Source organism: Brassica rapa, chromosome A02 (genome assembly GCF_000309985.2).
Source record: "Brassica rapa cultivar Chiifu-401-42 chromosome A02, CAAS_Brap_v3.01, whole genome shotgun sequence".
Taxonomy (NCBI): Eukaryota; Viridiplantae; Streptophyta; class Magnoliopsida; order Brassicales; family Brassicaceae; genus Brassica; species Brassica rapa.
In genome coordinates this window covers 21,992,220-22,004,955 of record NC_024796.2, presented here as the reverse complement: position 1 = coordinate 22,004,955, position 12,736 = coordinate 21,992,220, and the positions used below count along the sequence as shown (strand labels likewise).

The following is a 12,736-nucleotide window of genomic DNA, read 5'->3' as shown; positions in this document are numbered from 1 at the left end:
ACAATTCGTGTAGCTATTTTATTTTACAAATCTTTAATTATGATATTATCATAAATTTTTGAATATATAATCAATATTGTAATATTACATATTGTGTAACTTTTTAATCTTATTGTTCAAGTTTCTTACTTTATTAATCTATAAAATTTGTTTTATAAATTTTACTTTTTATTTTTGCTATAACATTTCTGAATTCTATACAATTAATTCATAATTTGAAATAATCAAATAGAGAATTTTTTCAACATGTGAAAGTATATAGCTGTTTAAATAAAAGTTTAACAAATGTTAATAACTTTATTTTTTATAAAAATACTACATAGTTAACAAAATTTAACATGCTTTAATGGTAAATAATAATTTATTTAAATGAAACAAAATTTTAAAAATAAATAGGTAAATTTATCAATTTAATATTTTTTATATCTAATCTATACAATATTTTTATTTTAATATATTATAGACTATATTATAAATTTATAAAAACAATAATACATATTTTCTGTTTTATAATAAAATTTAATTAATATTATTAATATTTTATTACTAATTACGAAATTAGGTAATGTATTATTTAATAAAAATCGTAATTAAATTTTGTTATATTTTTACTCAACAGATTTTGTTATAACTAAAAATAAAATTAAAATTAATAGTTAAAAATGATTTTTTATTAATATATTTATTGATTATTATGTCAAATTATATAATTAATGAAATTGACCTAGAATGATTTTCTTATTGTAGATAAAAAGATACTTTTTTTTTAACAGAGAAGCTTATAAGGTTAAGGGTTTTAAGAAAGTAATTATTTTTTTTTCTTTTGGACAAAAGAAAGTGATTAATTAAAGACCAACATTTTGAAGTCGTCGAACAGTATGGACACAAAAAGTCGTCGAGATAATAATATGTTCAATTACGAAATGGCCAACTTTACCATTATTTATTATTTTTTTGGCAACATATTTTACCATTATTTATATATGTAACTTTTTAAAATAATACATCCCGCTCAAGCAATAATACTCCAGCTGTCCTGGTAATATTTAAACACGTAGCAATAGAACATGGTTCCTATTTGGAATTAAAGTCACTGGCTGATATTGTAATAATTTGCTTCCAAGTAGGGTCCATTGGAAATAATGGAATTTCATATTAACATATTTTGTTTTTTTTTTGTGCACAACATATTTTGTTTCTGGTTGTCTTTTAACTTTGATCATTTATACCAACTTTTGAAACAAATAAATAAAAGAAAATATGATATTAATTTTTTTTGAATTTATATCTTATTAAAATTAAACTGAAACATAATACAGGAATAAATGTTATTTTTATGTGTCATTTACGATTTATCTTATTCAATATTTTACATTTCATTAGAATTAGTTTAGTCATTATTTACGGATTATAAAAATTTAATAAAAACACCATCACACTTAATATTTTAACATTAAATATATAATTTAAATTTTGAATATTTCTTATTTTTATTATAACCAAGTTTTATAGATCTTTTATTTTTTTTATTTTTAAATAACTAATTAGGTTTATAATAATAAAAATTAGGTTTATAATAATTATTGAAATTTATACACCTAAGTAAATATTGACTCAGTTTTTGTCTTAAAATATAAATTGAGTTTATTACATTTTAAAATCCAATGTTTTTAAATTAAATATAAATTGAGTTTATTACATTTTAAAATCCAATGTTTTTGAATTAAATAGGTTCACCAACCAATAGGATTTCATTATTTCAAATTCGATATCTTTTAAAAAAAAGAAACAAAATATTGTCAAATTATATTATGTTTTTAAAATAAATAAAAAGTAAAAAAAAATAGTAGCTACAGAAAAAAGAATTAAAAAAAAAAATCTTTTTAAAGTCGTCAGCAAAACACTAAACCCTAAATCCTAATCCTTAAACCCTAAATCCTAAACCTTAAACCCTTGGGTAAACCCTAAACCCTTAGGTAAACTCTAGATCCTTGGGTAAATCTTAAACCCTTGGATAAATCCTAAACTCAAAAGAAAAAAACTAAACCCTAAAGCTCTAAACCCTAAATCCTAAACCCTAAACCTGAAACCCTTGAGTGTTTTAGTGTTTAGTGATTTTGATTTAGAGTTTAAGATTTATCCTAGAGTTTAGGGTTTACCCAAGGGTTTAAGTTTTAGGATTTAGAGTTTAGGGATTAGGATTTAGGGTTTAATGTTTTGCTGATGACATTAATTTTTTTTTTGTAATTACTACTATTTTTTATTTATTTTGTTTACTTTTTAATTTCAAAAAGAAAATAGAATTTGACAATATATTTTTTTTATAATATATCGAATATGAAATAACATAATTCTACTGGTTGATGAATTTAGAGGTTCACACTAGGGTAAACCCAAGAATAAATCCAAAAATAACTCTTTATTGCAACCTTTTAAAGTATACATCCAGGTATCCAGCTCAAGAGTAATAATAGTCCAACTGTCCGGGTAATATTAAATTCGTAGCAATGGACTATGACTTCGAATGGGTAACTCAGATCAAAAAACGCAAATCAGAAAAAAATACAAATCAAGCAAAACAAATACAGATCATACATATCAAACATAACAAATGGAGATCAATCTAATTTAATAAATTATTATATTTATTTAAATATTTTATTTTTCATGAAAATTAATATTTTAAATAAAATAAAACTTATTATATATAAGCAATAAATATCATGTTGACAAAATAACAATAAATATCATCATTTTAATAAATATAGTGATTTTAAAATTATATGAAAAATCATCAAAATCACAAAAATTATAAAGAATATTATTGTTTTGTTCTTATTTTTTTGAATATTTATTTGATTTTTGGTTTTTTATTACCATTTGGTTAACCTATAGAACTCATTGTAAAATTATATATATATATATATATATATGTTGTTGTATCAACAAAATCTTTATTTTAAATTTAAAAATATAAAAATGCATAAATGTATATGGAAGAAAAATGTGTTATTTCATTGATATTAAGTAATTATAATTAAAATTTATAATTTATAATTATATGCAGTTAAATATGAATTACCAAATATGAAAATAAATGCATAAAACTAAAACAAATATATAATTTTTGTTTATATATATGCATGCATGAAGTTTTATATAAATTTTGTATTAATGTTTAAAAATTATAGTGAATGTTAAATTTAATTAGCCTTTTTATAAAATAAATTATGAAACTGTTTGTGAATTAAAAAAAAATAAATAGAAGATAAAAGTATTTATAGGTTATTTAAACATCCTAAATGTTTTAGAATTTATTTAATGAGCTAATTAAAATACTCCTTGAATTTTTGAATTATTTTTAATTGATGTAAAGACAACCTGAAAATATAAAAACTAATTAGACACAAGGTAATTATCATTTTTTATTTGTAATAAGAAAGTATGTCCACTACTATAACGTATAATGAAAAAATTACCAAACTTTATTTCTGAGAAAACAATTAATCCCCTATATATTAAAAGAGATGCATTACAACATATTTTTGTAGCTACATTTTATCACCACAATCATTCTTAGAATTCTTAGAACAATTATTGACAACTTAATATTTAGATTTTAAACTTTGCATTGAATGTTGTTAAAATTATAAACTACTAAAACTATTAAATATCCCACAAATATTTTATTTTTATCATTGGTTTATGAATTTTTTTATAAAGAAATACAAATGATCAAAAATATATGAATATAAAATATTTTTTAACAGATGTCAATATTAAAAATGTGCTGTATATCTATGTTAATATCATTTAAACTTAATTTTATAACATATAAAATAAAAGAAGTGTTTGTCTGGATTAATAAAATTTATTTAATTATTTGTACCAATTTAATTATATACGTAATAATTACTAAATTTTTAATTATTCAATAAATATTTATTATTTCATAATATGCAAAAAAATATATAATACTTTAAAATAAACTTATATATAATATTTATTCTGTGCAAGGCGCATATCTTAATCTAATTTGTTAAGTAAACGAAGTGTAATAATGAAGAGTGTTTATAATCAAGGAACTTAAAAAAGAAAAACAGGCCATTTATTGGCTTTCTGCCTCTCGCCAGCACCTTTTCTTCTATAATCTGCATATCTTATTTCGATGTAAAGTTATGGCTGATATTGTAATAATTGCTTCCAAGTAGGGTCCATTGAAAATAATGGAATTTCATATTAACATGGTTGTCGTTTAACTTTGACATTTACACCAACTTTTAAAATAAAATATGATAAAAGATTAGAGATGATGTTAATATTATTGAATCTATCTTATTAAAATTAAAATTGAAACATAATATAAAAACAACCTTATTTCCATGTATGATTTACAATTTATTTTATTCAAATTTTAGTTAGTTTACATTTCATTAAAATTAGTTTAGTCTTTACTTTCAAATTAATAATTTTTAATGAAAACACCATCACACATAATATATATTATTGTAACATGGAATATATAATTTTAATTTTGAATATTTCTTATTTTTATAACCAAATCTTATAGATATTTTAATTATTATTGTTTAAATAACTAATTAAGTTTGTAACAATTATTGAAATATATATACCTAACTATTGACTCAGTTTTTGTCTTAAAATATAAATTGAGTTTATTACATTTTAAAATCCCATGTTTTTAAATTAAATAAAAAGGATTTTATCAGAAAAAAAAATAAAAATCAGTTTACAAATATGTTTAAAAGATAAACTAATTATTTAAAATTATTAAAATAAATTATGTAAAAAGTATAATTTCAGTCTTTAAAATCAAAGAGTAGAATCTAGTTAGATTATAAATATAGAGGTTGAATGTACTTTTACGGGTTTCTTGGAGAAGTAACTAGTGTTCACATGGGCAGAATTTGTTCTGTCTGGGAAACAAGTCTTCTCATTCCAATTTACAAAGCAGGTTTAGAGAACCTCATACTGTACTTGATATTTATTCTCTCCTTTCGTAAAAGATTAATATTTTAGAATTTTCACATTTTTTAATAAAACTTAATAAAATTTATCTATAAATGCATAGTTTTTTTGTAATTTTTTTTTTTTATATTTTAAAACCAATAAGAATTTTAAAAATGTAATTAATGTTTTTGAACTTCACAATTTCTCATTATTAGTTGACAAAAATTACATTAGAAATACTCCATCTGTTCTTAAATATAAGATATTTAGTTAAAACACGCATATTAAAAAAATTATTGTTTTGTCTAGAAAGTCTCATCAAAACTATAAATTAATGTTATCAACCAATTACAAAAATGGATTATCAAATATGATTTGTTGCACGGATTTTAATAAAATAAAATTTTATCTAGAAAAATAAAAACATCTTATATTTTGGAACATCAAAATTCTTTAAAATATCCTATATTTAGGAACAAAGGTAATATAAAATATGTATCTTTTTGAAACAAAAGTTTTTTTTAGAATATGAATTTTTTAGGAATGGATGAAGTATTTGATTAGGAATTCGTTAAAGATATATATAAACAAAAACAAGAGAGAAAATTTACACAAGGATCCAAACATATTGATATAAAATATCTAGGTATTTTAAATATATATAAATATAGCATATATCCCTTTCCGCACCATTCATTTTTTTTTTTTTGGAACTTTACTCATCTTTCATTTTCAGGTTACCAACCAGTGGGAGTTTTGTTTAAATCAGTGTTTTAACCTTTTCCGAAATGACAAATTAGTATAAAGAACGAAAACAAAAAGCAGGAATAATACAATTTTAAAAATATCATGAAAAATAAATGTTTTTGCAAAATATAAAGCCAAATAAAAAACATAAAAGAAAGACGATGTGAACAGTGTTTGACTAACCTCAGGTCTCCTCCAAGAGGCTTCCAATGGCTGTCTGCACAGAATAACTGAACACCAAAAAAAAAAGAATTAAACAGACAAAGAAACAAGTCCAAAACCTCTTTAGATGCATCTGTGTTGTGTCTCAAAGACCATAATTTCTTGTCTGTTCCAACAAATCAGGAAATAACTCTGTTTCAAGATGGTGAACGCAATCCCAAAGCCTATCAAAGACATATGGGACGCATGGAGTATCCGAACTACCTTAATCTTCAGTCTCAGCCTCCAAATGTTTCTCATTTTCTTTGCACCTCAAAGGAAACGCACATCCAGAAAGGTACTACTCTCTCTCATCTGGTCAGCTTATCTTCTTGCCGATTGGGCAGCCAACTTCGCCGCGGGACAAATCTCTGATAGTCAAGGAGACGATGCAGAACCCGGAGAACCTAAAAATAACAGTAAACTCTTAGCTTTTTGGGTTCCTTTCTTGCTCTTGCATCTCGGTGGTCCAGATACAATCACTGCCCTTGCGCTTGAAGATAATGAGCTCTGGCTTAGGCACTTGTTGGGTCTTGGCTTTCAAGCAATCGCCACCGTCTACGTGTTTTTGCAGTCGTTACCAAACGATCTGTGGAGACCCATTGTGCTGGTTTCTGCAACAGGAGTGATCAAGTATGTTGAGAGAACATTAGCCTTGTACTTGGCGAGTCTAGACAAGTTTAAAGACTCCATGATTCAGCGGCCTGATCCTGGACCAAACTACGCGAAGCTCATGGAGGAATACGCGGCTAAGAAGGTTATGAAGATGCCTACACAGATTATCAAGATCGAGGAGCCTGAGAAAGATCCAAAGGCCGGCGCTAAGGTTAAGCCTGACGACCTCACTGAGCTTAATATTCTCCAGTACGCTTATAAGTACTTCAACATCTTCAAAGGTCTTGTGGTTGATCTTATCTTCACCTTTCAACAACGAGCTGAAAGCAAACGATTCTTTAGCGAGCTGAAACCAGATGAAGCGCTAAGAATCTTGGAGGTTGAGCTCAACTTCATCTACGAAGCTCTTTACACGAAAGCTGAGATTCTTCATAATTGGATAGGAGTCATCTTCAGGTTCATTGCTCTTGGATGCCTTATAGCAGCTCTCCGCATCTTCCAATACAAGGACAAGAAAGACTATGGTGATTTTGATGTTGGCCTTACTTATGCTTTGCTGATAGGAGGGATAGCTCTGGATTGCATTGCTCTTATCATGTTCTGTCTGTCTGACTGGACCTTTGTTAGGCTGAGGAAGATGAAGGACGAGGTTGATGATCCTGACACTAAGTTCGACAAGTTTCTTAACAGGATTCTTGTAGCCAGAGGGTTGAAAACAGAGAAGTACAGATGCTTTAAACCCAAGGATGCAGTGTCTCATGAAGTGAACAACAAACTTAACTGGTTCAACAAGATTATAAAGCCAATTCTCATTTCCATGAGGCTGAAGAAGGACGAAGACGTTGAGAAGGATAGAACGGACAAGACATGTCATGAAGTCCTTGACACTTTCTTTATGGTACGCAGGTGGTCTGAGTACGTACATGCACACAACTTGCTAGAGTACTGTCTTTGGATAACACCGAAGCGGATCCATCACACAAAGGGTTTCATACACATGTCCTTTGACTGGTTTTTCGCGGTTTTTCGCATTGGAGTTGTCTTTGAAGCCATTGGAAAAGCAATTGCATTCTGTTTCCACAGTATAAAGCAAGCGGGTCATAATGTTTACAAGTGGTTTGACAATAAGATAAGTGTTTTATGCAAGAACAGAAAATGGTTAAAGGAAGATTATATTAGGAGTTGGATCTACTGGACGTTCGTCATTGTTCATCTTCTTGGTTATCTGATAAGAAAGTTCATGGACTTCTTTGGGATACAAGCTCAGTTTGAGGAGATTATCTTTACATCAAGTGATCGTGTCACTCTTGATCTGTGGGAGCATATATTTGGAGAGGTTTTGAAGAAATCCCGTTTCGCTGACGACTCGGAAAGCGCCATGAGGGTCTCTTCAGCTAGAGGTGACTGGAGTCTGCGTGACATACAAGGTGAAGACAGAGAGACAGAGAAAAAGCGTGAGAAGCTTCTACGCTATGTGATGGAAATGGACTATGATCAGAGTCTTCTTGTGTGGCATATTGCAACCGAGCTCTTATACCAATCAGAACCAGCCACTGAAGAGAGTCATAGTGACCGTGAGTTTAGTAAAATCCTTTCAGACTACATGATGTACCTCATGATGATGCAACCAACTTTGATGTCAGCTGTTGTGGGTATTGGAAAGATAAGATTCAGGGACACCTGCGAAGAGGCGAAAAGGTTTTTCGATAGGAGGCATATCGAATACGGAGACATAAAGAAGGCCAGTGAGGCGATTTTATCTGTGACGGCTCCAGCAAAAGCTGAACCTATTGACGTGAAAGGTGATAGAAGTAAGTCGGTCCTGTTTGATGGGAGCATGCTGGCGAAAGAGCTTAAAGGTTTAAAAGAGCTCCCAGAACCAAAGGAGCTTAATGGCTTGAAGAAAGTCAAGGGAGAAGCATACATGTGGGAAGTAGTGAGCAAAGTGTGGGTTGAGTTACTTTCTTATGCAGCAACTAAGTGTGGTGCTATTGAACATGCAGCTCAGCTAAGCAAAGGTGGAGAACTCATCAGCTTTGTGTGGCTGTTGATGGCTCATTTTGGGCTAGGAGACCAGTTCCAGATCAACCAAGGAGATGCTAGAGCTAAACTGGTTATAGGCAAGTGATCCTCTAATAACCGGCAGCAACATTAGTTTCCTCCGTTTGCTTTTATTGTGTTCTTTTGTCGTTTCAAAGAGTAATGTCTTGAACTGTTTGCATCTGTTGTATCATTACCAGCAATTATATCATCTGCATTGTAGCTCATTGACCTTCTTGTTTATCTTCTGTTTGGCTGATACATTCATTTTTGTGAGCTTGGTTAATTTCTGAGATCCATTAGACAATTCTCCTAGTGATCGAAATGCGTTAAAAATAATTCAGGAAAGTGATGACACAAACGTTAAAATTATTTAAACAGAGAACAAACCATTAAAAATACAGACTGGAGTAAAGATATGAGTCATATGACTAACGAGGAGGCAGTCTTAAAGTAATGTACTAAAAATTCTATTATAATTTATAAAAAAATAATCATGGTCTTCGAATTTTAATCATAGTATTAAAGATTCAAATTGGATTTAGACATTTAGTTGATTAATGTATTATTATCCTTAAACGCCGCGAGCTCAACTTCTGATGACATGAACATTTATTTTTTGTTACCCAACAGCTGTCACTTTTGATTTTATTATTCAGCATGTTTATAAAGAAAGACCAATAAGCTAAAGTCGTCTCCCGCAAAAGAAAAAGAACGAACTTTTCTTTAATGAATATTTTGTTTATTTAAAAAAGAAGATTTTTTACGATGCGAATAACGACTAGTTTTTTAATAAACAATTTACAATAAATGTACGAAAAGTGCATAAAAGTTTATTATTATTAATTCGTAGAAAAAAAACAGAACAGCTAGACTTGAGTGAGTCGCTGAGTCGTCTCTTACCCGAGTTAGTGAGCGTCTGGTAAAAAAAAAAAAGAACATCAACGGCTTCCCAAAAACAGTCCACAGGCCCCAAATTTCTTTTAAGTCAATCTGAGAAAAAAAGAAACATCTGAAAACCAAAAGAAACAGAGAGAGAGAGAGTCGAAAGAAAAAATCCACATCAAGAGAGAGCAACAACAATGGTGGACGTGATACCAGAACACATCAAAGATGTGTGGGACAGATGGAACATAAGAGGAGCAATCATTCTGAGCCTCACCCTCCAAGCAATTCTCATCTGCTTCTCTCCTCTGAGGAAACGCACACCAAGAAGACTCTTGATCATGCTCGTTTGGTCCTCTTACCTCTTAGCAGATTGGTCTGCTAACTTCGCCGTTGGTCTCATCTCCAAGAACCAAGGTAAAGAACTCAAGAAAGATGACCCTCCACAGGACAAGAAGCTCATGGCCTTATGGGCACCATTCTTGCTCTTACATCTTGGTGGACCAGACACTATCACAGCTTTCGCCCTTGAGGACAACGCTCTTTGGCTCAGACATGTCTTTGGACTTGTCTTTCAGGCAATTGCTGGTGTTTACGTTGTTCTTCAGTCTATCCCCAATAGCCTCTGGTTGATAATACTCTTAGTGTTTATCTCCGGGACTATAAAGTATCTAGAGAGGACAACGGCTTTGTATAGTGCTAGTTTGGATAAGTTTAGAGACTCTATGATTCAAGCACCGGATCCAGGACCAAACTACGCCAAGCTCATGGAGGAGTACAAGGCCAAGAAAGAGGCAAGACTACCCACAAAGATCATTCTCATTGATGAGCCTGACAAGGAGAATAGGCCTAAGAAGTTGGTGCATCCAGCACAAGCCTCGGAGAAAAGAAAAGAAAAGAGTAAGTTGACTGACCTTGAGATTGCTCAGTATGCTTACAAGTTCTTCAACACATTCAAGGGTCTTGTGGTCAACCTTATCTTCAGCTTCAGGGAGCGCGACGAGAGCCTAGAGATCTTTGAGAATCTTACTGATCCAGAGGAAGCTTTGAGGATCATTGAAGTTGAGCTTGGATTCCTCTATGATGCTCTGTTCACCAAGGTCGCTGTTCTTCACACCGTTATCGGAACTATATCACGGGTGGTTGCTTCAGGGACCCTTGTGGCAGCTTTCATCCTCTTTCATAAGAAACCAAACAAAGGCAGTGAGTTTCATCCAGCTGATGTTGTGGTTACTTACACGCTGTTTGCAGTTGGCTTAGCTTTGGATCTCATATCAATCCTCTTGTTTCTGTTTTCTGACTGGACTTGTGCTGCACTTAGTAGCTTGAAGGACGACCCCGACGAAGTTCTATCACCGAAAGATCAGTTTTTCAACTGGCTTCTTAGTCTCAGAAAGCTTAGTTGGACGATGCAAGAGTGTAACAAGGAAGGTGATGATAAGTGTTCAAAGCATGAAGTGCTGACGACTGGATTCTTCCTCAGGAGATGGTGTGGAAGCATTAACGTGTTTAACTTCCTAGCCTACGCCACAAATGCAGAGGTAGCGAGGATCCACGACGCAAGAGGTAAACTCCGCCGCTACGCATGGACTGCCTTCACTTACCCATTTGAGAAGCTTAGCTTTATCATCCAAACACTTGGTGGATGGGTTCCCAAGTTGATCAACGCTGTGCACAGGAGGATCAGCCACAAAGTCAATGAAACATCAAGAAAACATCCTTGGGCTCGTAGTACTATCTACCCTTTCTATTTCGGGTTCCTTTCCCGCATTCCTCATTTCATCAAGTTTGTGTGGGATAAGTTCAGCGACTTCTTCGACATCTCGGATATGCTTGACATGGTTTACAAGACGCTGTTTGTGCACGGAGAGCCCATGACTAAAGAACTCTGGGCGTTCATGTTCAATGAGCTCAAATACAAGTCAAAGTTTGGTGACAGTCCTGAGAATGCTAAAAGGATATCTCTGGCTCGAGGGCAATGGACTCTGCGAGACAACCTTCCAGAGGATGCAGACATGGAGAAGCTGGTGGGTTATGTAACAAACTTTGATTATGATCAGAGTCTTTTGATGTGGCACATTGCAACCGAGCTCTGTTACCAACAGGAAGAGACTATCCCTGAGGGATATGCTAAAAGTAAGCATTACAGCAACCGTGAGTTCAGCAAAATCATTTCAGACTACGTGATGTATCTCCTGATCATGCAACCTGGTCTGATGTCCGAGGTTGCTGGAATTGGGAAGATCAGATTCAGAGACACGATGGCCGAAGCTGACAAGTTTTTCCACAGGAGGCATATTGAGAACGTTAGAGATGTGAAGATAGCTAGCAAGACGATCCTTGACGTTAGTAGTGATATTGATCCGATGGGTGTTAAGGGAGATCGAAGCAAGTCTGTGTTGTTTGATGCTAGCAGGTTAGCTAAAGACCTTAGGCAGCTGGAGGAGAGGTATGGCAAAGACAAATGGGAGATACTGAGCAAAGTGTGGGTGGAACTGCTCTGTTATGCAGCTTGTCATTGCGATTCTACAGCTCACGTGGAGCAGCTTAGTAGAGGTGGTGAGCTGATCAACTTTGTTTGGCTTTTAATGGCTCACTTTGGATTAACAGATCAGTTCCAAATCAACAAAGGAGATGCCAGAGCGAAACTCATAATAGGCAAGTGATCAAAAAACACATTTCTTGGTGTTTTTTTCATTCTTGCATTGTAGTTTTCTACTTTCTCTGCACAACTATGAACTCTTTTCTGCATAGAAATGTTGTTGACATTGTATGTTTTATGATAGAACCTTTTTTTTTTTAATGGTGGTTTCTTTATGATGGAACCTTGTGATGTCTATTGCACTGTTTGCTCAAACATGAACTCTTTCTCACGTATGTATGCTTTAAGACCAGTATGGTACAATCACTCTGTGATCTTCAATAAGACTGAAGAATGAAGAAACCATAGACACAAATCAAATCCAGTGATATCAAACTTTAAGTGTACAATGAATCAACCAACAGATCACGTCGATGCTTGAAATCGTTCAGGGTATCTAACCTTTTCTTTAGGGCTGGATCAAATCGTTCTCCCTCCCATTCTTCAGTTTCAGTATTATTTTTTTGGTTCACTCAATTGATTTATATTAAACATTTGCATGGAATACAAGTTGCGATACCTAAGCCAGTTGAACACGTCAAAATCTCTTGAAATACAACCCAAAAGAATAAAACTAAAACCCAAAAGAAAAAACTGAAACATAACTCAAGACAAGAAAATTCCTACAACTAAACC

At 31.8% G+C, this 12,736-nt stretch overlaps 2 protein-coding genes across 3 annotated transcripts; both read left to right on the top strand.

Moving 5' to 3' along the window:
- Positions 1-5,795: 5,795 nt before the first annotated feature.
- LOC103853646 lies at positions 5,796-8,862 on the top strand. Its single transcript, XM_009130556.2, has one exon. It carries the CDS (start codon positions 6,083-6,085, stop codon positions 8,660-8,662), a length of 2,580 nt encoding a protein of 859 aa, XP_009128804.1. The 5' UTR covers positions 5,796-6,082; the 3' UTR covers positions 8,663-8,862.
- Positions 8,863-9,547: 685 nt separating this feature from the next.
- LOC103853644 lies at positions 9,548-12,298 on the top strand. 2 transcript variants are annotated; one of them, XM_033284010.1, is made up of 2 exons: positions 9,548-11,588; positions 11,624-11,734. In XM_033284010.1, the coding sequence occupies exons 1-2, from the start codon at positions 9,657-9,659 to the stop codon at positions 11,732-11,734; spliced, it is 2,043 nt and encodes a 680-aa protein (XP_033139901.1). In that variant the 5' UTR covers positions 9,548-9,656. The 2 variants fall into 2 exon arrangements, with proteins under 2 accessions (XP_033139901.1, XP_009128802.1); XM_009130554.3 differs by having other exon boundaries at positions 9,555-12,298.
- Positions 12,299-12,736: the final 438 nt, after the last annotated feature.